This window comes from Schistocerca serialis, chromosome 4 (assembly GCF_023864345.2).
Source record: "Schistocerca serialis cubense isolate TAMUIC-IGC-003099 chromosome 4, iqSchSeri2.2, whole genome shotgun sequence".
Classification (NCBI taxonomy): Eukaryota; Metazoa; Arthropoda; class Insecta; order Orthoptera; family Acrididae; genus Schistocerca; species Schistocerca serialis.
Genome location: NC_064641.1, coordinates 555111906 through 555136147, shown reverse-complemented (window position 1 = coordinate 555136147; position 24242 = coordinate 555111906). Strand labels below are relative to the sequence as shown.

The window sequence follows — 24242 nt, the reverse complement described above, 5'->3', positions numbered from 1 at the left end:
ATGCCATGTGTGTTTCTCTGAATTACTACAATTCAAGCAGAACTGTTTGTATGTAACCACGCATCCGCGATGTCATCAGATCACTTCCTACACTACTGGCCATTAAAATTGCTACACCAAGAAGAAACGCAGATGATAAACGGGTATGCATTAGACAAATATATTATACTAGAACTGACATGTAATTACACTTTCACGCAATTTGGGTGCATAGATCCTGAGAAATCAGTACCTAGAACAACCACCTCTGGCCATAATAACGGCCTTGATACGCCTGGTCATTGAGTCAAACAGAGCTTCGATGGCGTGTACAGGTACAGCTGCCCATGCAGATTCAACACGATACCACAGTTCGTCAAGAGTAGCCACGGGCGTATTGTGACGAGCCAGTTACTCGGCTACCATTGACCAGACGTTTTCAATTGGTGAGAGATCTGAAGAATGTGCTGGCCAGGGCAGCAGTCGAACATTTTCTGTATCCAGAAAGGCCCGTACAGGACCTGCAACATGCGGTCGTGCATTATCCTGCTGAAATGTAGGGTTTCACAGAGATCGAATGAAGGGTACAGCCACGGTTCGTAACACATCTGAAATGTAACGTCCACTGTTCAAAGTGCCGTCAATGCGAACAAGAGGTTTCTGAGACGTGTAACCAATGACACCCCATACCATCAAGCCGGGTGATACGCCAGTATGGCGACGACACGCTTCCAATGTGCGTTCAACTCGATGTCACCAAACACGGATGCGACCATCATGATGCTGTAAACAGAACCTGGATTCATCCGAAAAAATGACGTTTTGCCATTCGTGCACCCAGGTTCGTCGTTGAGTACACCATCGCAGGCGCTCGTGTCTGTGATGCAGTGTCAAGGGTAACCGCAGCCATGGTCTCCGAGCTGATAGTCCATGCTGCTGCAAGCGTCGTCGAAGTGTTCGTGCAGATGGTTGTTGTCTTGCTAACGTCCCCATCTGTTGACTCAGGGATCGAGACGTGGCTGCACGATCCGTTACAGGCATGAAGGTAAGATGCCTGTCATCTCGACTGCTAGTGATACGAAGCCGTTGGGATCCAGCACGGCGTTCCGTATTACCCTCCTGAACCCACCGATTCCATATTCTGCTAACAGTCTTTGGATCTCGACCAACGCGAGCAACAGTGTCGCGATACGATAAACCGCAATCGTGATAGGCTACAATTCGCCTTTATCAAATTCGGAAACGTGATTGTATGCATTTCTCCTCCTTACACGAGGCATCACAACAACGTTTCACCAGGCAACGCCGGTCAACTGCTGTTTGTGTATGAGAAATCGGTTGGAAACTTTCCTCATGTCAGCACGTTTTAGGTGTCTCCACCGGCGCCAACCTTGTGTGAATGCTCTGAAAAGCTAATCATTTACATATCACAGCATCTTCTTCCTATCGGTTAAATTTCGCGTCTATAGCACGTCATCTTCGTGGTGTAGCAATTTTAATGGCCGGTAGTGTAAGTTCACAGAGCCGAGCCGACGTATTATGGAGCCTGTATCGTACTTCTGAACAACACAGGCACTGCAATACTGTAATTGTTATATGACAGAGCACTTCCTCAAAAGTACTGTGTCTCACAGATTGTACAATACTGGTCGATCTGTGTTTTAATCGTAGTTGATAAAAGCTCTTCTGCATATTTATATCACTTAATTTTTGAATATATTTTGTTATACAGTTCTTTAAAAACAGCCTATAACTGTTACTGGTTTTTCATTTATTTAAAAGAATATATCATTTAAAAAGATCGTGAAATTTAAGATTAATCCAAATTGGTACTCTGAATACATGTTGTGAGAATAGTTTGATAACTAGTGAATCGACTTGCATTAGCTTTTCCATAACATCAAATTACGAAACAGTTAATAAGGTGTTAAAGAGAGGAACTAGAGTTAAATGTTAAAAGATTCCGGGGAAAGTCTATGGATCTCTGTAAGCTCTTTTCGTCCTCTTTTACAACAATTTTAATGTGTCGTTTATTTTTCTGTCCCAGTTGCATTTTTTTTGTACAGTATGACTAGTTTCGATTTCCCTAGATCACCTTCAAATCTATGTAGATGCGTCAGCAATCCGTCGCGTCTGTATTCTAATGTGCAGTTCAGACACAGACACTAATGACTGTTGAATCAACTACGTAGATCTGAAGATGATCCAGGGAGATCGAAACTAATCATACTGTTTAAAAAATGTGCACCTCGGACTGAAAAATGAACGATACATTAAAATTGTTTCAAAAATCAGTACAGTTGCTGATTACTGTCGTGACCAATATATTGGCCACACGGCTCTTTTTTTTTATGAAACATAATGATGTACCATGTCTCTTAACGCTCATCTTGATCACGGTTGTTTATGTTACAGGTCGGGACATCTTACGAGAGGGTGGCTACTTCGGGCCGTGGCAGACGTGCAAGGAGCTGCAGTACAACCGCGAGATCTGCGGCAAAGACGTGTCCCGCTTCCACCCAGTCGGTGAGTACACACACACACACTGTGGCAGTGGCGTTTCTGCAGCTACCGCTAGCACATTTATACGCTTTCTTAAAAGGGCTCGTGTGGCTCAACGGAGGAGTAAGTGTTCGTGTTCACTTCAAAAGTTGTACAGCTCGGCCGCAGAGTTTTAATACAAGTTTCCATGAGCAAGTTTTATGTTTATAAAGTCTATCACTGTAGGAAGATAACAAAAGCCGCCAATCTTTCGGCTTAATATATTTCGTACGCTGTGTACTACAACAGAAAGTCTGTTTGCAGCCTTGCGGTCTGAAGGTAATCACACGTGGTCTCCTGCTGTGATTACACGGAAACAGTGATCTCTATACTAGCCGCATGTCGAACTCCGTGTGTCTGAGCGTACCGTCCAGATACGCTCGTTTCTTACGTTTCTGCAACATGGCTGCCACGAAATGTCACTAGAACACAGTCTATTACATCGCATGTTGACTTGATGTTCAAAACTAGAAATAAATAAATAATTTATCACGTACAGAGGGAAAAGTGGCCTTTATTGCTCATTATTAAAGCTGTCAGTGACTCAGAAAGGAGTTCAACAAGCAGCAACAGAAAGTTTTGTTCATTTACCCAATAACATAAAATGTCTGTCAGGTAGCGGAACAACATGGTGGACGACGCAGACAATAGGAATCTGCAGGTGACTGAAGTCACATTGTAAGTAGGCTGTTTATGTTTTCTTATTGGCAACGTTACGTAGCGCTCAATATGAAAATCACTGGCTGTGCTGTGTGCAGTCTGTTGTCTGCCATTGTAGTGTTAGGCAGCTGGCTGTGAACAGCGCGTAGCGTTGCGCAGTTGGAGGTGAGCCGCCAGCAGTGGTGGATGTGGGGAGAGAGATGGCGGAGATTTGTAATTTGTCATGAACTGCTATATTTATATATGATGATATCAAGGTAAATACATTGTTTGTTCTCTATTAATATCTTTCATTTGCTAACTATCCCTATCAGTAGTTAGTGCCTTTAGTAGTTTGAATCTTTTATTTAGCTGGCAGTAGTGGCGCTTGCTGTATTGCAGTAGTGGGAGAAACGAAGATTATTGTGAGGTAAGTGATTTAGTGATTTGTGAAAGGTATAGTTTAATGTTAGTCAGGGCCATTCTTTTGTAGGGATTTTTGAAAGTCAGATTGCGTTGCGCTAAAAATATTGTGTGTCAGTATAAGCACAGTCGTGTATAATTGTTCAAAGGGGACGTTTCATATGTCGACCCTTGGCCTAGGATACCTCACTGGAGTCTTCTGATTTTTTTTCTTGTAGTTTGTGTAATTAGTGTAGCCTTTGTTTATTGCTAGCGCGTAATTGTAGAGAGAATCTCCTTTGTAGTTGCAGTCTTTCATTGTGGTACAGTAAAACAGTTGTAGCATGCATGCAGTTTTACACCAAGTATTTCTCAGCAGCGCGTGCAATTAACTAGATATTTTTTCAGTGTTATGTTAATGTGTTCTCTTATTTTTGCACTTCAAATTGTGCTTTTCTGTGTTGTCGTGTGAAATATTGTGACAATAATGGAGTGTGAAAAACGTAATACTAGGCTCCAAAGTAAACTGAGAAATGACAGTGAAGACGAAAGCAGTGTGTTAGCGCCGCAGAGTAATGAATTAACAGACATTCAAAGTAGTAATTTGGTAACTGTGCATAGGGAAATGGAGCGGGCGGCAAACAATGGCGTGGACAGTGAAACAATTAGTGAAGAGGGACGCATTATCGAACGATCGGTCGGCAACAGCTCGCCTCAGGAATCCGAAATGACAGGAAACAATCTCGCAAATACTGTAGATTCAGGTTTTGGTTCCTCACCGTTTTCTCAAATAAGTCAAGACACATTTTCTGCTTGTCAAAATGTGAATGTTGCCGGTGCAAATTCACTGCCGAAAAGCACTGAGGAACATGTTCCAGACACCAGTGCATTGTTATTACAATTAATACAGCAAATGGGACAAACACAGCAAAAGCTTCAAAAGTTAGACACAATGGAACAAAATCTTCGAAAGTTAGACACAGTGGAACAAAATCTTAAAAAGTTAGACACAATGGAACAAAATCTTCGAAAGTTAGACACAGTGGAACAAAATCTTAAAAAGTTAGACACAGTGGAACAACATCAGAGACAAACACAGCAACAGTTAGACACAATGGAACAAAATCTTCAAAAGTTAGACACCACACTTGAACAAACACGTGAAGATTTAACTACTGAGTTACATAACATTGAATCTAAATGTCAAAAAGTCTGTAATGACGTAAAAACACAAATTTGTGAGCATTTTCAACCTATTTTTTCGCGGCATGAAAATGCATTACAGAATCACGAAGCAGCCATAAAAGAACTGCAAATTATTGTTCATGAAAATCATGAGACCTTGCAAGCTAAATTTGACTCAGTTGCATCTACCGATTCGGTTACGCAACTTGCAAAAACTCAGGATAACTTAAAGGACACAGTAGATTCGATTTCAACACAAATGGACACTCTGAAACTTGGTTCAGAAAAACACACTGAGGAAATGTGTTCATTATCAGAGAAAGTAGTTGAACTTTCGGATCAGCTAAATAATTTATCTACGAAGGTAGATGATAATCTGAATGACGCAAAACCGGTAGTCTTTAATGACACAGAACAGAGCGAACAAATTAGGAAACTAAAACAAAATCTGAATCAAATTGATACGCAACACCAAAGAGAAATCCGGGAAGTACAAGATCAGCTGACACAGGTAATACAAGAATTACGTATTTCAGAAGACACTCGCGCTCCAACACGGGAAGAGGAACTTAGAAATACGCAAAAGCCACAAAATAATAACACAGGGCATTTCGGTAATTATGAAAGAAATTGGCAAGGTACACCGAATTTTGAGATGGAACCGCCGACACGACGTAACTATGACCGAGATGCTACTCGCCGACACGATGATTTTGACTATAAGCTGTTCATTACTACACGTAAATTCAAAACGTTTAAGAATTCTGCCAACGACATTCATCCACAAGCGTGGCTCCATCAATTCTCTCATTGTTTCCCTCCCAACTGGTCATTGGAGCACAGGTTAGAATTTATGTGTGGCTACTTAGAGAATGAACCAGGTGTAAGAATGCGATCGGTCATTCACGATTGTCACAGTGAAGGAGATTTTTATCATGCCTTCCTCTCAGCGTATTGGTCTCAAGCTACACAAGACCGTGTAAAACATAACATAATAATGATGAAGCACTTCGAACAATCTGAATTTTCCAGTCTTGTGAAATATTTTGAAGACATGTTGCACAAGAATCAATACCTGTCAAACCCATACAGCCCCTCAGAACTCATCCGCATTTGCTTAATCAAACTGCCTAAACATTTACGACATATTATTTTAGCAGGACGTTGCAAAGACGACATTGAAGCTTTTCAGGGACTGTTACAAGAATTAGAAATTGACACAGACAGTCGCGGGATACGAAAACAGGAAAACAATCACTACAGGTCACATCCGTCACAATTCCGTGGCGACAGAAACGATAACTGGACGCGACAAGGCTATTCTCACCACACAAATCGTGACCAAAATAGACACCACCCGTATGACAACCGTTGGCAGAGTAGTAATAATTACAGGGAAAGATCACCTCTCCACGGTAATGACTATCACAGAGACAATCAGAGAAACAGACAATATGGGAACCAAAATAATTATTATCAAGGGAGACAGAATAACTTCAGACGCAACGGTCCAGCGCGCAGTTACGATTCAGGGAGAAATTCTCCACCACGTGACCGACAAGAAAGATACTATCAAATCTACCGACATGACGACAGACGATATGATCGTAACGACAGACCTGAATTGCATCAGAACTGGCGAGATTTAAACAGAGCAGAGCACTCTCGTCACGATGAATTTGTAGAAGTTAGGTCTCCAAATCCCAATAACGACGCGCGCCAACAAAGAGACAATAGGCAATGACTCACTCAGCTGGCAGCCACAATACGTACTTATGAAACTGACGACGCAGCTGCCGTAGCTAGTAATTACGTAAAAATGGAAGACATTAGGGACATCTTACTCCAGGAACACGACGTAAAACATAACAACATTGCATATCCTGTGATTCACATTACTGTAAATGACGTAAAATTTACGGCAGTACTTGACTCTGGCAGTCCCATTTCAGTAATTAGTGAAACAGCTTTTAGCAAGTGCAACAAATCGAACGATTGCCCCACACTTCCGTTACGTAAGATTAAATTACAAGGTGCAATCTTTGGAAAAAGTGTAGATGTACGCCAACAAACCAACTTAGTATTCTTTTGTCAAAGCCACAGCTTCTCTATGAACTTTCTTATTGTTCCACTATTGTCGACGGAAATTATACTGGGAGTAGACTTTTTGAATGAATACAAAGCAGTCTTAAGCTTTCACGATGCTGAAATAAGTTTAGAGAAAGAAGGTAAGTCAATAGCTTTGAAATTTGAAGACTGGCTCTCAAACCATGATGAGGAAATTAATCGGCTTTACCTTCTGTTAGATAACAGTTCGGAATTTTCTACGGAACTAGACACTAACAATCACTCTGCAAGTACTGACAGGGATGACATCGACGGCATATTTGAAATTAATGAGTTAATTCAGAATAAAATTCAAACAATTGAGAATTGTAATGACACTGATAGGCAGGACCTTTTTGAGATTTTACAAGCACATTCCACAGTTTTTACTCACAAAACAGGAACAATCAAGGGATTTCAATACCAATTTCGTGTTCGTGAGCATACAAAATTTTGTGTTAGACCATACGTAATTCCAGCACATTATAGGGACCGTGTTAGAACAGAAATACAGTCTATGCTTGACGAGGGCATTATTGAGCCTGCAGTAAGCTCATACAACAATCCGTTACATGTTGTTGAGAAGAAAAATGGATCGATCAGACTTGTCTTAGATTCGAGACAAATCAATACTATCATTATTCCTGAAACAGACAGGCCGCAGACGATGGAAGAACTTCTTCAAAATTTTAATGGTGTAAAAGTGTTGTCTTCCATTGATCTCAGATCCAGCTTTTATCAGATCGAACTTCATCCAGAATGCAGAAAATACACAGCTTTCCTTGGTTTCGGCGTTTGTTATCAGTTTCGGAAACTTCCCTTTGGTTTGAACATTTCTTCAGCAGCATTCATTCGCGGGCTAAATTCCATATTACCTGAGTTCTTAAAACGTCACATCACCTTATATGTGGACGATATTCTAATAGCAGAAGCTTCATGGGAACTACATAATCGCATCCTCAACAGTTTGTTACGTATTTTTGCAGAATCTGGAATTACAGTTAACTTGGAAAAGTCTGAATTCGGTAGGTCAAAGGTGAAGTTTTTGGGACATATTATTTCTTCTGAAGGCATTCAGCCGGATCCTGAAAAGTTAGAAGCAATCAGAGCCATTCCAGTTCCATCCACAAAAAGACAAGTCCGCAGTTTTCTAGGTCTCGTAAATTTTTACCGCCGTTTTCTGAATATGCAAATTCTAGTTACACCAAAACTTTGTTCTCTCACTGGAAAAAATACTATTTGGAACTGGGACGAACAAGCACAGTTGGAATTCAATTCTTTGAAAGAAGCGTTACTTCACGCGCCAATACTAGCTCATCCTGATCTGTCACAAGATTTCTGCCTTAGCACGGATTCTTCTAAAGTCGGTCTTGGTGCTCATTTATTTCAAGAAGCCACAGAAAATGACACTACTGTTCAGAAAACCATTGCTTTTGCTAGCCGAGTGCTAACAAAATCTGAAAAAAATTATTCCGTTACTGAATTAGAAGCTTTAGCTATCGTTTGGGCATTTAACAAATTCCGTTTCTTTCTTTCTGGTAAGCACGTAAAAGTATACAGTGATCATCGTGCATTACAATTTCTTATGTCTTCAAAATTAAATCATGACAGGTTAAAACGTTGGGCATTGTTTCTGCAAGAATTCCGCTTCACAATAGTCTACATTCCCGGCAAGGAGAACATTGTTGCGGACGCACTGTCACGCGCACCGGCTGGGCTTGAGAAAAGTAACAAAGAAGGCAACCTCGAGAAAAATTTCAGTATTCTTTACATTCAGAAAGTCGCCTTTGAAAACTTCATCACCACATCTTTAAAAGACATTGCTCATGAACAAGATAAAGATCCGATTTGGAGAGACATCAAAAGTAAATGGCATGAAAAGACACACACTCAGATTCGGCATTATTACCTGGTTAGAAACAACATACTCTTCAAACGCTGCACTGTTGATGACAAGCTATGGGTACTTTGCATTCCAGACGATTTTGTTAATAAGCTCATTTGGTACATTCATTTCAGCTACGCACATTTTGGCCCACGAAAATGTTATCATATTCTTCGAACGACTTGTTATTTTAACAATATGGAAAAGAGAATTCGAAGAGTCTTGTCTATTTGTAAACTTTGTCAAAAGGCGAAACCATCTACTATCTCCCATAGTGCTCCGCTGTTTCCTATCATTCCTTCTAAATTAAAAGAATTTGCTGCTGTTGATCTCTTGGGACCGCTTGTCAGAACATCTAATGGATTTTCGTACGTTCTAGTCGCTGTTGAACTTACTTCAAAATTTGTTTCTTTCACACCGTTACGTAAAGCCACTGGACGGTCTGTATCCAACGCCTTTGTTAAAAATTTCTTACGTGAAGTTGGACACGTTAGCAAAGTCATTTCAGATAACGGACCGCAATTCAGATCTGCTGTTTGGTCACGCATGCTTCGCAACCATAAAATCAAACCTGTTTTTATTTCATTGTACTCACCACATTGTAACCCGTCTGAACGGATTATGAAAGAAATCAATAAGCTTTGCTGACTTTATTGTCACAGAAAGCATCAGCATTGGGACAGATATTTACACTTATTTCAAAATGTGCTGAATGAAATGCCTCATGATTCCACTGCTTTACCACCTACTCTTGTACTGAAGAATGTGGAACCTCCGAACAGAATCAGAGAGCTTGTACCTTTCCCGAATACACGTAAACTTCGACACAAAGACATAATTGATTTGGCTCTTAAAAATATAAAATCTGCAGCAGACAAACGGAGAAAACTAAACGGTAAAGCAAATGCAAAGAAATTATGTATTGGTCAGAAAGTTCTCATTAAAGCTCATTCATTGTCACATAAGAAGAAACACTTGAGCCACAAATTCTTTCTAGTTTACAATGGACCTTACAGAATCCGACGTATACCACATGATAATTGCGTTGAAGTTGAAACTCTGCATACTAGGAAGAGTAAAGGTTTACACCACATTTCTCATGTAAAACCATTTATTGACAGATAATCTGTCTTTTAACTTTGTCTTTGCCATAAAACGTTTCACTTCACGTTACTAGTATGCTTTAGAAACTGTTACCATGCAACAATGTTTGAAGTTAAATATCCAGCCAAGAACCAAGAGAAATTATTTAAACAGAAATTACGAATGCATTGTTATTGCGAACAGACGACACAGTGTAATTGTGTGTGTACATTCTTGCTTGTTAGTTGCACGATTAGAACATTTACCAGTACTGCTAATGAGATTTTAATGCAACATTTTGGTTTACTTGAAAATACATTCCGGATTTAAAGTACTTTCTGTGAGATACCAGATGAGACAATAGTTAGTTTATGTGACAGCTACACGATTTTATCACGACGCTACTAATGAGTGACAATTTACAATGTTGATTTTGCGGTGTTTCTGTTTTATATCTGCACAGTTTTTCTGTATTATTCTGGAAAGTAAAACATGTTTTAGTAGTAACTTTTATGGTATAGCTACAAGGAGACAGCCTTTTCTGTAGCACAACAATACGTTACAGCACAGTACTTTCTTCATCACGGCAATAAGCGTAATAAGTATGATATCTATATGCAAAGCATTTCACTTTGTTTATCATGAGGTCAGTACATTGACTTCTGCAGAACTTAGCTTTGGGGGACGATAACTACGACACTTCCACAGAGATTATCTTACAGCAAGACGCATGTTTAGCGCTACAGGACACGTATTTGAGTGATCAATTTTGTACTAAAAACATTTATTTTCAAAGATATTTGAAATACAATGATACAAAGTTTTTCCGTGATACATTTCATTCCATTGCAATAATCTGTAGCACCTGAGGGTATAATTACATTAATCCTCAGGGGGGTACACGCCTACTTTGTGTACCATGTGTTTGGCAAGCACAAGGAACCCTAGCTAATATGGTATTTGCTTATACAACTTTACACATCGGTACCATATTTCTCTAACACACAATTTACACAGCTATCTGATCATTTAACTGAGAGAGACAAACATTTATTTTTACTATATCAGTGACAGATGTTTACGTAATTACACAGTTGGATAACTTCACACTTATGAAACTGTATTTTGTCTGTACTTTGTAAACTGTTCATATTTTTTCGGAACCATTGTGATACTATGAGAGCTTTGAATGATGTATTTGGTAAAGGGATTATGATTTTTAAAGTACGTTTGAGGCAGATGACACTTTTGACATGAGCAGAGAATTTTTTTTAATTATTGGAGGATGCTACGACGATTTTGAGATTTGACTGAGGTGTTATGATGTTATTTTTACGACGACGATGTGTATTATGCTGCTGAGGTATGTTTACGATTAATAGGCTGAGGCTATATGAGTTATTTGATTATGCTTCATATTTATAATGACGAAATATTGACGAGTGTCGATGGATACGTATATGTGTAATAAGGTAAGGAGTAATGAATAGTGGGTAGGGACTCTTGACTTGTGAAAAAGGATGTTGGAAACCAAGAATCGTACTTTAAGAGTTATGACATGTGTGAATCATGTGTGAATGTATCACAATGCCACTGAACATTTTTTGGACACTGTTATATTCATAGGATTTTGTTTCTACAGATTTGCAACGCTAATTCTTGACCTGTGAAATATTTTTATGTGAGACTGTCACTGTAGCGGTAAATATTTCCGTAAGAAAGTTAAGTGACCACCTGCACGTAATGCGTCGCGGGCACCCAGCTGTGTCAGACGCCTGGAGAAAAAGCCATTATTGCGAGCCCTTTTCAGCGGCACAGGTAGAAAAAAAAGGGGACGCCATTAACCTCGCTTCTGCCATTCCTTTGTAGAAAGCATCGCAAAAACGACATGGTCGAACTTGAAAACATATGATTTTTGTAATGCGTTGTGGGCACACAGCTGTGTCAAACACCTGGAGAACAAGCCATTAGAGTGTGCCTTACATCGCTAATGCGACACCCTCGGTACTTGAAAACATATGATTACTCGCACTTTGTGCTAATTACTGAAATGCTTATGAATTGATGGGAAATCTTCGTACATCTGCACACCTGATTACGACAAGCGTCTTTCTACGAGAGTTGAGAGAATTTCTACTAACTTATGAAATGTCACATGACTATTGAATGATATTTTTATGCTTTGGTTTGCGTAATTGCTTATTTCATTTGATACCTGTTTTTCAGCTGTGTTGCAGCATCGCTTTTATAAAATGAAATGCATTTGCTAATGTGAACACTTTCTGTCAACAGATCTATTAAATAATTATTTTATGATCCACATTCTTTAAAAAAAGGAGCACTTGGAAAGGAAAGAACAATAAGAAGGAACTAGTAACAGTAACACATAATTTTCTTTTCAAGTACTTGGTAATTTCTTTTGTAGAATAAATTGTGATGCATCACTCTAATGTTAAGATGTGACATAGGTACTAGACATGGCCATTTTAGTGTAATATTTTTTCTCCTTGCGCTATGTCATGTTTAGGTATAAGTTGCTGCTGTTTGCCAGGCATAGTGTTATTGAATTTGACTTTTGCTCATTTATGCTGCTAGCTTTGCCAATTTGCATTTTTTGCATTGCTGTTTGTGTTACTTATTTTGTGCTGCTGCATTGCCTCGTCCCTTAGTTTAGCATCTGAGCTCAGTAGATTTAAGTTAGCTTAAGAGGGGGTAGCCTCTAAGAGAATGAGTTACGATGAATTGGAAGAAATGCATTGAGAAAACAGGTTTAGGTAGGATTTTCTTGGAAATAAATGTTGAGGTAAGAAATGTGTGAACATATAAATACAGAAAGCATGCTTAGATAGAATTTTTTTGGTGGAAACAAAGGATGAAATAAGAGGAAAGATATATGAAGTTTTGGGTTGGACTGCAGTACCAAATGTTACACTGAAAACGAACCCTGTCCTTTCCTATTGGTGTTATCCCACTATGTGTTTGTGTACCCTTGTGTATTTGTTTTCTTCCTGTCTCTGTGTAGTTTCATAGAATTTTTTCTTCTTTTAATATTAAGCTACATTCACTATGATGAGGAATACTGTTATCCTCGAATATAATTGGCATTAATAATATGTTATTTACTTTGTAAAGATGTTAGACATTATTAATTCTGTTCTGTTCAATGCTCATGTGTGAAGTTGATGTTTCAAAAGTTATTGTGATCCTTTATGTATGTACTCATGTCATAATTCCACTGATGTATATGTTTATTTCTATTCTTTTGTAAAGCCTGTACTACAAATGTTCTCTGTATTGTTATGTTCTTTAATGATGTATTTTGTACCTTTGTTATTGTATTTTTATGTTACCAAATTGTAATTGTTACCAGTTCTTCAAATTAAGTTACATTTCACTGCACACGTTTCTGTTGGTCATAGTATATGGACAATATGTGAGAAGTAGGGACTGTTAGTGTTTGCACGTGTGTTAATAATTCAGCAAGGGACTGGATAACAGCATTGCTGGTTCTAAGAACAATTTCAAAAACTTTGTGAGTGCACAAGTGGTGGTTTATGGACTTGCTATATTGTCCGCAAGACTCTTCAGTGGTGATTGTGCACCAGCACAGTCACAACAGATGGCTGCTGGCCATCTCTTCAAGGACTACAGTGGGTCTACATCTTTGATGATCCATCAATACCATTATCTCTACAAGGACTACAGTGAGTCTGCACCTCTGGTGGCCCACCAATACCATACTCTCTACCAGGACTACAGTGGGTCTGCTCTGTGATGACCTACCTACCAATATTCATCAAAACTTCGACTGACTCTGCAGTGGGTTTGCTCTGTTGTGGCCCATTACCTGTCAGCATGTCGAGAGTCAGCACTGTCTTTCCGTTGGAAGGACAACACTACTTCTTCAAGACTGCATGGAAATCCACTACTTCCATGTGCATTTTCTTCTACTGCTCGGACTTTGAGAAAAACACTATTTTACCGTAATGAATGATGAGGACTGTCTTTATGGACTGTGAGAAAATTTGAGCTTTTGACCAACATAATATCAATAAATGTGTGCATTTGATTTCTTTGTTATTGTAATTATGAAAAATTTTATCAAATCATTATTGGCCACTGCCCAAAAAAAAATTTGTAAAATTTTTGTGGGGAGCATGGGGGCTATGTAAGTAGGCTGTTTATGTTTTCTTATTGGCAACGTTACGTAGCGCTCAATATGAAAATCACTGGCTGTGCTGTGTGCAGTCTGTGGCTAGTTTGCATTGTTGTCTGCCATTGTAGTGTTAGGCAGCTGGCTGTGAACAGCGCGTAGCGTTGCGCAGTTGGAGGTGAGCCGCCAGCAGTGGTGGATGTGGGGAGAGAGATGGCGGAGATTTGTAATTTGTCATGAACTGCTATATTTATATATGATGATATCAAGGTAAATACATTGTTTGTTCTCTATTAATATCTTTCATTTGCTAACTATCCCTATCAGTAGTTAGTGCCTTTAGTAGTTTGAATCTTTTATTTAGCTGGCAGTAGTGGCGCTTGCTGTATTGCAGTAGTGGGAGAAACGAAGATTATTGTGAGGTAAGTGATTTAGTGATTTGTGAAAGGTATAGTTTAATGTTAGTCAGGGCCATTCTTTTGTAGGGATTTTTGAAAGTCAGATTGCGTTGCGCTAAAAATATTGTGTGTCAGTATAAGCACAGTCGTGTATAATTGTTCAAAGGGGACGTTTCAACATGTTCAGAGACCAGAGCTGTACCTCCGGTAGTACAGAAATTACTGCACTGGTTAGTTATTTAGTTAGTTACATATCCCATTTATCATTTGAACGATTCTTTTACTGAAATGATGCGGGAAGAGTCAGTTTACAGGATATGTATATATGACTAGTGCTAACCATTTTTAAGTAGAAATTCGTCAGTGAATAGAAGAAGCTGTCCAGGAGAAATGATTTTAAGTTGGATTTAAAACTTATTTAGCTGCCCGGCAGATATTTTATGTTATTGGACTAATGATCAAAAACTTTTGTTGCTGCATGTTGAACTCCTTTCTGAGTCATTGAGAGCTTTAATGATAGGTAATGAACGTCATTTTTTCTATTGTGTTGTTAGTATCGACATCACCATTCTTGTAAAATTTTTATGGATAATTTATGATGAATTTCATTAGCGAATATATGTACTGTGAGGGCGCAGTTAAAACGCCTAGCTCCTTGAAGAGGTACCCGCTTGACGCCCGTGAGTGAAGACCACAGTTTAGTCTTACTGCTAGCTTTGTGCAATCAATACTTCATTTCTGTGTGATGAGTTACCCCAGGAAATTATTCCATAATACATTACTGAGTGGTATATGCAAATATGTGAGAAGGTTGATTTGTTTGTTTCCCAGATTAGCAGAGCAGAAGTACCTGGACTTAATTTCTGAGAAGCTCAGTAAAATGCTTCTTTCTATTCAAACTTTCATCAGTATGCACACCCAAAAATCTGCTGCATTCTACATCATTTACTGACTGTTAGTCATGTGCTACATCAGTGGCTGGTATGATGCTATTTGCTGTAGAAAACTGAATATAGTATTCTGCACATTTTTTTTTAGAAATTTATAGTGTGTCATTTTCTCAGAACCATTTTATTATTCTTTGGAAAATATCACTCATCTCTTTTCTGTTATTTTCTCTTTAACGGGATTATTATAACACTAGTCTCGTAAGAAAAAAGGACAGATTCTGCTTGTTAAATGTTAAGTGAAGGACATTCACATATAATGGTAGAAGTGGACTCAAAATTGAACCCTGTAGGACCCCCTTTGTGATTTTTTTTTCTCCCAGCCACTAAAATTTTTATCTTTTAGACATTGTCTGAATTATGTCCACTTTGTTTGTTAAGTATGATTCAAACTAACTGTTCGTAAATCCATCAGTTCCATAAAAGTTGAGCTTTTAAGAGACTAGCTTGAGATACACAACCAAACGCCTCGGAAATGTCACAAAAACATCAACTGGCAATATTTTATTACTTAAGGATTGCATTATTTGATGAGCGAATGTATAAATAGCATTCTCAGGCGACACACTTAAAGCCCGCGGGAATGTCGTTAAATACTATCATCAAAACTCGTTGGAAACGGATGGAAAACCTTTTTTGTACAGAGCACCTCTATTTTTATTGCTCTCTTACGCTTTTCAAAAATATATCGTAGATCCAGACTAACGTAACGCCAATATTCAAGCCGTTCACACACTAGTGTTGAACAGACAGTGCTCGTATAGCATTACGTGCAGAGCACTAGCTTGCGATACAGGGATTTGATCCAGACCCGGTAGATTAAAGACCGTGAGCTGCGACATAGGCCAGAGTGGTTTTTAGGTGGTTTCCGACGCTCGTTTAGACAGATGTTGGCCTGGTTCTCACACTGAGGCTCAGAGAATACGATATACAAACAGTTAACATGTGACAACACACGGAACGAAGTTAACACAGTTCAGCCAGATGGTTACCTTGAAAATTTTGTGGAAGAGTTAAATGAAATAAAACTTACCAAATATCGAAAACATAAACGCTAGGAAAAAGAAACAAGAGATTATCCAAAAGGTAATAGGACAGTCCAAAAATGAGAGCATATTTTCTGAAAGGGTGTAAGACACCTTCGTCTTCTCTCGGTGGTCGTCTCACGTAATTCATCTGGATGAGATACTAAATTATGAAGTACAGTATCGCAATTAATCGGTGTTGTTCGCATGGTAACACTGTTTTTTAAGTCTCAGACACAAAGTCTTCTGACCAGTTTCATGCGACCCGCTACGAATTCCTCTCCTATGCCAGCCTCTTCCTTTCAGAGCGCTCAGTTATTTGCTGGTTGTATTCCAGTCTTTGCTTTATCCTAGAAATTTTACTCTCTACAGTTCTCTCTAGCACCACGGAAGTTAATCGCCGCTGCTTCAACACATGTCCCAGCATCCTGCCCCTTCCTTTGTCAGTGTTTTTCATATGTTCCTTTCTTTGCCGATTCTATGGACAACTTCCTCATACATTATCTTATCAGTCCAATCAATTTTCAACATTCTTCTGTGGCACCACATCTCAAATGCGTCGATTCCAGTTTTCCCACACTCCATGTCTCACTACCATAACATGCTGCCCTCCAAATCACACTCTCAGGAATTTCTTCCTCAAATACTAGGTAGCAGTATTCCTTAACTTTGTCTACTTCGTGATTGCCAATGTTGATGTTAAGTTTCTCATTGTTCTCCGTTCTGCTACTTCTAATTATCTTTGTCTTTTTCCAGTTTATTCCCAATCCACATTTCCCTGGAAATGTTTTGTTTAAATACCGTGGCACATTAATTCCAAAGTGTGGAGGTGCACCATCATGTTGCAACCGTAACCTTTGCCAAAAATGACGTAGAACATCTTCCAGTGCGTCGGGCAAATAATTTAAGAGGAATGCATGATACTTCCGTGCAGCCAACCGGTCAGGTAACAAGTAGGGACCAAGGGATACAAATTCCTGTCTTCCAATATTCCGGTCCAGACGTTGATGGCAAAGCGAACTTGATGTCTACGGTCGTGGGTGACGTGCGCGTTAACGTTACACCAACGGTGGGCATTGTGCATTTTGAAGACACCCTCACAAGTGAACGCTGCTTCATCCGAGTATACTACAGTGCTTATGAATTCGTCGTTGGCTTCCTGTTGCTGTTCGAACCATTCACAGAATTGCATCCGCAGACAGTGGACTGCAGTATGGAAGTGTTGCGTTAAGGAATAATGATGATAATGGTGCACCCCATGCTCTTGCAGGATGTTAACGACCATGTGTTGCGAGACACGCAGCTGCCTTGCTACACTACGTGTACTTGGCTTGGATTCTTCGTGTATGATTTACAGAATAGCTTCCTCAGTAGTTGCAGTATAGCGAGTCACTGGATGACGTCTGTCACGCGATGGTGAAAGGAGAAAACATGTCTCTCAAAGGCGAAGCTCCAGACGACGAAACATATTTTTATCTGGATGATGCCGACCAGGATATTCAGTAGCATCTTCACGAGCGGCAACACCAGTCCCGTTATCAGATGCACCAAGGACGAGAAGCCTATCCACATATTCATAATTGTGTGTGCCATAAGTCAGCCACGCTGCTTTAGAATAACACAAGAAAAAAGTACGATATGTGTACGAATGTACACGGAGTCTGTCTCGGGCGCGTTACTCCACTAGCAATTAGTCCCTGTCTGGTGAACAGCGCATACAGTAAAAACACGTCATTAGTCGCAGCGGACTGTTACATAAAACACGCGTCACTTCTCTTTCAGCTTTTGTTCTCCATGACTCATCCCGACACTGTAAAATGTGAAATGCTCGTTTTCGAATTACACTGTTTCCATAACGGTAATGGATGTGATGTTTCCACATTTCCATTGATTATAATAATAATAATAATAATAATAATATTGCTAACAGTAACGCAAGGAGAAACAAAACGACATGCGCCTATGAGACTCAATATTGAAAGAAATAATTAGTGGTTCCATTGTGACAATACGTGCAAATGGTAACCGAGTTTGGAAATTATCTGTAAACACTTGCTACCGGCTCACCGCTTCATAGATACGCACATCGATGCGGTGGTTCAAGTCCTGTGCGAGGTTGTCAATTGTGCGGCTAACCCACACATGACTCTCGAGCCCAGTCTGGGCATTGTCTAATTTACTTAATCTATCGTCAAGGTTATTGATTTTTTTCCCAGCCCTACTGGTGACGTAAAGCCCTAACGAAATGTAATGGACCTGATTGAAGCCGGCAAAAATAATAGATGGACTAATCGATGGGACCGTTTGGCGAGGAGTAAGGGGTGCTAGTAAATAGAAAACAGGTTTGGAATCTAGTAGATGCAGTAGAGCGGAACATTTCGCGTCCACGACGTGCAAAAGATTGCTTTAAAAGCTCACCAATGAAAACTATTGTATTCCCTTTTCTGTGTTCATACTACGCAAGTACAAATGTTTTGTGGAATACCCACTGTAATCACTGTATAATGACTAAGACGCAGGATACCGTACCACGCAGACTACATTCAGCAAATAAAAATAAATAACCCTCGACCTAGAATCGAACCCTCTACCTCCTGCATGCTAACCTAAAACGCTGTCGATTGCACCATCTGCACAGCACTCCAGTTACCATATATGTGATTACATTGTTGCCAGTTTGTCAGCCTTTAACGTCCATTTGCTGCCAAAAATATGCGCAGAACGAAATTTTAAGAGACTTTTTGTATTGTTACTATGTGAGGAATCGCGATGTGAAGTGAACAAATTACAAAATGTTTCAAGCAAATGTTCTTTAGCCGTCAGGGGGACAACAATCAGCGTGATTGTCTTCGTTGTAGCTTTGTTTTTTTACAAAGATATGAACAGTGGTATGACTTTTTTAAATGGCACCCTGTATGTTTTTGTTCGGTAATTCATTTTCTCTCCTAAAGACCATTCGGAAATGTATTGAAGTGTACCATTCACTGAAACACAACGTTATTAATTACATAATACAACGTTGACTTTGAGCCCGGGATCACAAACTCGTCCACTTGCTGGAGTGGTCAGTAAACAAATGAAAACCGCGTAAAAACATAACACAACATTGACCTTCACTCTCCTGTACCATTGCCCAGGAGTAGAACATTCAAATGTGCTCAGAGTGGTGACCCTGGACACGGATACATTGGTGCACTCGTTGAATGAAAGAATTATTTACTGCTTGCACTGTTGCCTGCTGAAGAGAATTACAAGCAAACAACGATACGTTCCTGCATGCCCTCTGGAGTTGTTGGAATATCGTGACAGAGAACGCCTTTAATGCATCCCCAAAGAAAAAAGTCCAGAGGATTTAAATCAGGAAACCTAGCAGGCCAAGTAAATGTTTCTCCTCGACCAATCCATCTGGCAGGATGTGTTCGGTTCAGAACACGACGTGACGGAAGGCATTATGTGCTGGACATCCACCGTGTTGATACCACATGATCATTCTGGTTCTTAGCGGCACTTCATCCAGAAGAGGAGGAAGAATTAGTCTGAGGAAGTTGGCATACACTGTGCCGTTTAGACTACCATTGATGAAATAAGGGCCAATAATTGTAGCACCAAGCATCCCACACTAGACTTTAACTGATGTTCCACCTATCTAAGCCATCGTGGGTTGTCGCTGGACCAATAATGCACTTTCCTTGTATTTACCCGGCAGCGGTGACCGAGCGGTCTAGGCGCTTCAGTCTGGAACCGCGCTGTTGCTACGGTCGCAGGTTCGAATCCTGCCTCGGGCATGGATGTGTGTGATGTCCTTAGGTTAGTTAGGTTTAAGTAGTTCTGAGTTCTAGGGGACTGATGACCTCAGAAGTTGAGGCCCATAGTGTTCAGAGCCATTTGAACCATAGACATCAGTGACCGTATTCACACTTTCAAGTTTTATAGGAAATCTGCCACTGTGGATATGGTAATACCGGCCAATTCTCAACAGCCACTGATGCATAAACATGCTGCCTTTCATTTAGTGATACATCGCCATTATCCATCCCTATGTGTGAAGACAACTTCCAAATGGAATTAAATACAGTCAAACAAATACTAGCAAACAATGGCTATCCTCCTACCTTAGTGGACTCCATAACGTACAAAAATCAGAAACTACAGGTGTAATCTCTTCTTCGCCCCGTCCATGACCCACCACCTCAAGAACGCAATAAATGGTGCACAGTATCATACTTAGGAAAAGTCTCATTGTAGGTACCCAGGAAGCTTAAATCCAGGAACGTAAAAGCATCCTTTTATATGCACAACACCGTTTTTGCCCATTGGTAAAAACAGCACTAGAGCTTTGGAAAAGAGTGGAATATATGAAATTACTTTTAAGTGTGACAAATTCTAAAGAGGTCAGTCTGGCACTGCAATACATATCCGCTTGAAGAAACACCATGTGAGTTGGAAACTTAGAAAAGGAGACTGTTCTTTTGCAGATCACCTGCCTAAAGGAGGCCAAAGTTACAAGGTGAAACATGAAGTATTACATTACATCCACGAAGGAAGGAAGCTGAACTATATTGAAATAATGGAAATTAATAAACACATGTCCATCAGCCCAAGCTTAGCATTGAATGACCAGACATTGTTCCCTTACCGCTTCTAACTGCAGATACTACTCATAATCCACTCCAGGCCATGTAGTAAATTACTCCTCTTACTCACAAGCTCCATTTTCTTTATTTCTTTCATTGTGTTAAATTTTTACTTTGTGTAATGACAGCTGCTTCCCTCACCTGCTTATATATTATCTGTTCGTAATTTAGGATCTATTAAAGACAAGATTACTTTGTTGTGCCACATCTTTGGAATATGTCACGAAAGTTTGTTGTTCAATAGTGTTCTTCTACGGACAAATGTTGTAATCTGTAAACAGATTACAACATTTCATTACTTAACGAGTCACACATTTTATCTTAGTTAAATAATACATCGCATTTACACTGAAATAATCCCGTTTGTTTTATTCCTAATTGTAAAATCAAAATTTTTCTGCTCTGGAAATGGAGATACTCTGCACATACACTAGTTTAAAATCTTTGCTCCAACAAAATTTCACTGCACCACGTACTTATCTTAGTACCTGATGATGCCGTAGCAGCCGAAAACCGGTTCGCGTAACAAATGATCAATGTTGTAGAATATTACAGCAGTGTTGTGCGCCTTTCATTCACAATGTATAAAATATCTTATCAAGAGGCCGGCCGAAGTGGCCGTGCGGTTAAAGGCGCTGCAGTCTGGAACCGCAAGACCGCTACAGTCGCAGGTTCGAATCCTGCCTCGGGCATGGATGTTTGTGAAGTCCTTAGGTTAGTTACGTTTAACTAGTTCTAAGTTCTAGGGGACTAATGACCTCAGAAGTTGAGTCCCATAGTGCTCAGAGCCATTTGAACCATATCTTACCAAGAACCGACGGAACAGTCAATCAATGCTATTAGATTTACATAATTGTATTCTTCGTACCACTTAAAACGAACTGCGCTAGTCATATGCGCAAGTGATGCGGAGCTCTTGGTCTAAGTACAGCGACTTCATTAAAAAATTATGGGTTAGAGTGTAAGTGTAGCCGTATAGAGTATTATTGCATACTATTGTGGAGCTCGTGTTAAAGTTTCTCGAAGTTTGCATCAGAGCATATGCACCTACTCACGAAAAAACTGACGTGTATTCTGGAATTCAGAGCTTATGTATGCTAAAGTGCTCATTGTTCATACCATCTAGTGTTTAGTTTAAGTAAGCAGAAAGTACATCGAGTATCAGATATGACATGGTACCAAATGCCGATATCTTTTATGTAATAACTTCATAATACATGAATGAAATTTCTGTACGTAAGTGATGCAGTTGTCGATTTTTATGTTTATTACAGTACTCAAGATTTTGTACAAGTAGACACAACAGTATATACATCATGGTAGGCAGAAGCGTGACCGTAAAGATTGAAGTTTCCATGACAATGGGTTAGTAGCAATGACAATATCTCACACATAATAACATGTTGAACCGTGAATGAAAAATCTATATGTAACTAATGCGGTGCTCCTTGATGGGATGACTGCTGAAATTGGAATGCATTTCTGAAACTTGGCTAGTATGTAATGAAATATTGACACAATATAAAAGTAAATAATAGGGCAAGATTTAGGAGCACCTCAGATGTTGCCAAGATTGCTGTACCTGTTGCAGTAAAATTTTCCAGTATATTTTCATTCGGCTTTCACAGGCGCTCTTATTTTCTGGATGGCTAGCAGTTTAGTGTGCTGCGTATCAGCAGAAATTCAGACTGGTAATTGTTCTTTATCAGATCACAAGTTAAAAGAAACAGTTATACCAGACGGTATTGGTACAGCTGCCACTCTGTTTCCAAGTAAGTACTCACTCCGTTTCTCCACTCTTCATTTTACAAGTACGAGTATATTCTAGTAGGTTGGCATCTTTATGGCCCAGTTTCATATGCAAGACCCCGGCTGGCTCCTCTAATGACGTCTCTTCATTCGTAGTCACCGCGAAGTTCACGAGCGTGGCGTCGTGAATTCTGTCGACTTCCGCTCCTTGATTCCTCTCGAAAACTAGGACAACCAAACTTTACAGAGGGCTTACGAACGTCTTTAGCACGCGTTGCAGCTAAACACTTAGGGGTAAGAAAGCGCGTCAGTTTTAGGAAAAATGTAAATCAGCATCTCTAATAAGACTGTTTTACTATTTTCATAGCAAAAACTGTAAGATTATAGTTAGTGAACCATTTAAATTGTTTACCAGAAGACGAGTCTTTAGTGACTGATTTGTGGTAGTATTTTCTGTCTTTATTTGCTTCTCTAACACATTTCTCATCAATTTAAAATGCGGTCAAATTTTAGGGTCATGCAAAAATCAGTAGGGATTTTGGCTGTCGCAAAATATTTTTTCTTTTTTTTTTTTTTTTTGAGCTTAACAAGTACTAAAACTAATCTTTAGTACATTCCCTTTCATTATCTCCAAAAGATGCAATCTACATCTACATCTACATGGATACTCTGCAAATCACATTTAAGAGCCTAGCAGAGTGTTCATCGAGCTACCTTCACAATTCTCTATTGTTCCAATCTCGTACAGCGCGCGGAAAGAACGAACGCCTATATCTTTCCGTACGAGCTCTGATTTCCCTTTTGACGTATTAACAGTGGGTGTGCATTCACTATCGTGTTGCAGCAGCATTTCGTACATTATTCTGCTACGTTTGTTTCAACTGTTGTTCAGTACACCTAATTTTCCGCTTGAAAACATTATTTTATTCTTCAGACGCATTTGGTGCGACGTCATACTTATCTAACCAGGTTAATACTGTTTTCTGTGCCTGGGCCGAGTCTTTTTTGTTCAAGATGCTCCTTTGTGTTAGGCATCAGCCGTCACATTATTTTTCTTGAGATATGTCCCTACTGGTTCAGCGAGAACATGTTACGTGTTAATATAAATGGACGAATAAAAGAAAAAAACAAAATTAGCAAAAACCTAACTGAAGCGTAGAAGCTAATTACATTGGGGGCAATCCAGTTGTCATGGCATACTTTCAGATATTGTGTAACACTTTCATCAGCTTTTCAGCAATACGACGTAGTATTAATCGTCTTTTGACGGTTTTGACCCTGGCCTCTCATGTGCAAATATCATCTCTGAGCAGTAACAATAGTCTACGCCCTGAACTGTTTGACTGACAAATTCTAATTCCTGTTTTCACCTACAGTTTTTATCTTCTACGGCACCCACTGATGGAGGTAATTTCCTGATGTCTTGAAAAAGTGCTTTCCGCATATTTCTTTTCTCGATGATTCTGCGGAATACTCTAATTTATTATCAGTCCGTTTAAGTTTCAATACGCTTCTG

At 39.5% G+C, this 24242-nt stretch overlaps 1 protein-coding gene across 1 annotated transcript in view; it reads left to right on the top strand.

Moving 5' to 3' along the window:
- The window catches only part of LOC126474607 (uncharacterized), a 161697-nt gene that overhangs the window by 52238 nt on the left and 85217 nt on the right, over positions 1-24242 (top strand). The window contains exon 2 of the mRNA XM_050102084.1: positions 2395-2505. Coding sequence (XP_049958041.1) covers positions 2395-2505 — 111 coding nt within the window. The remainder of the gene's footprint in view (positions 1-2394; positions 2506-24242) is intronic.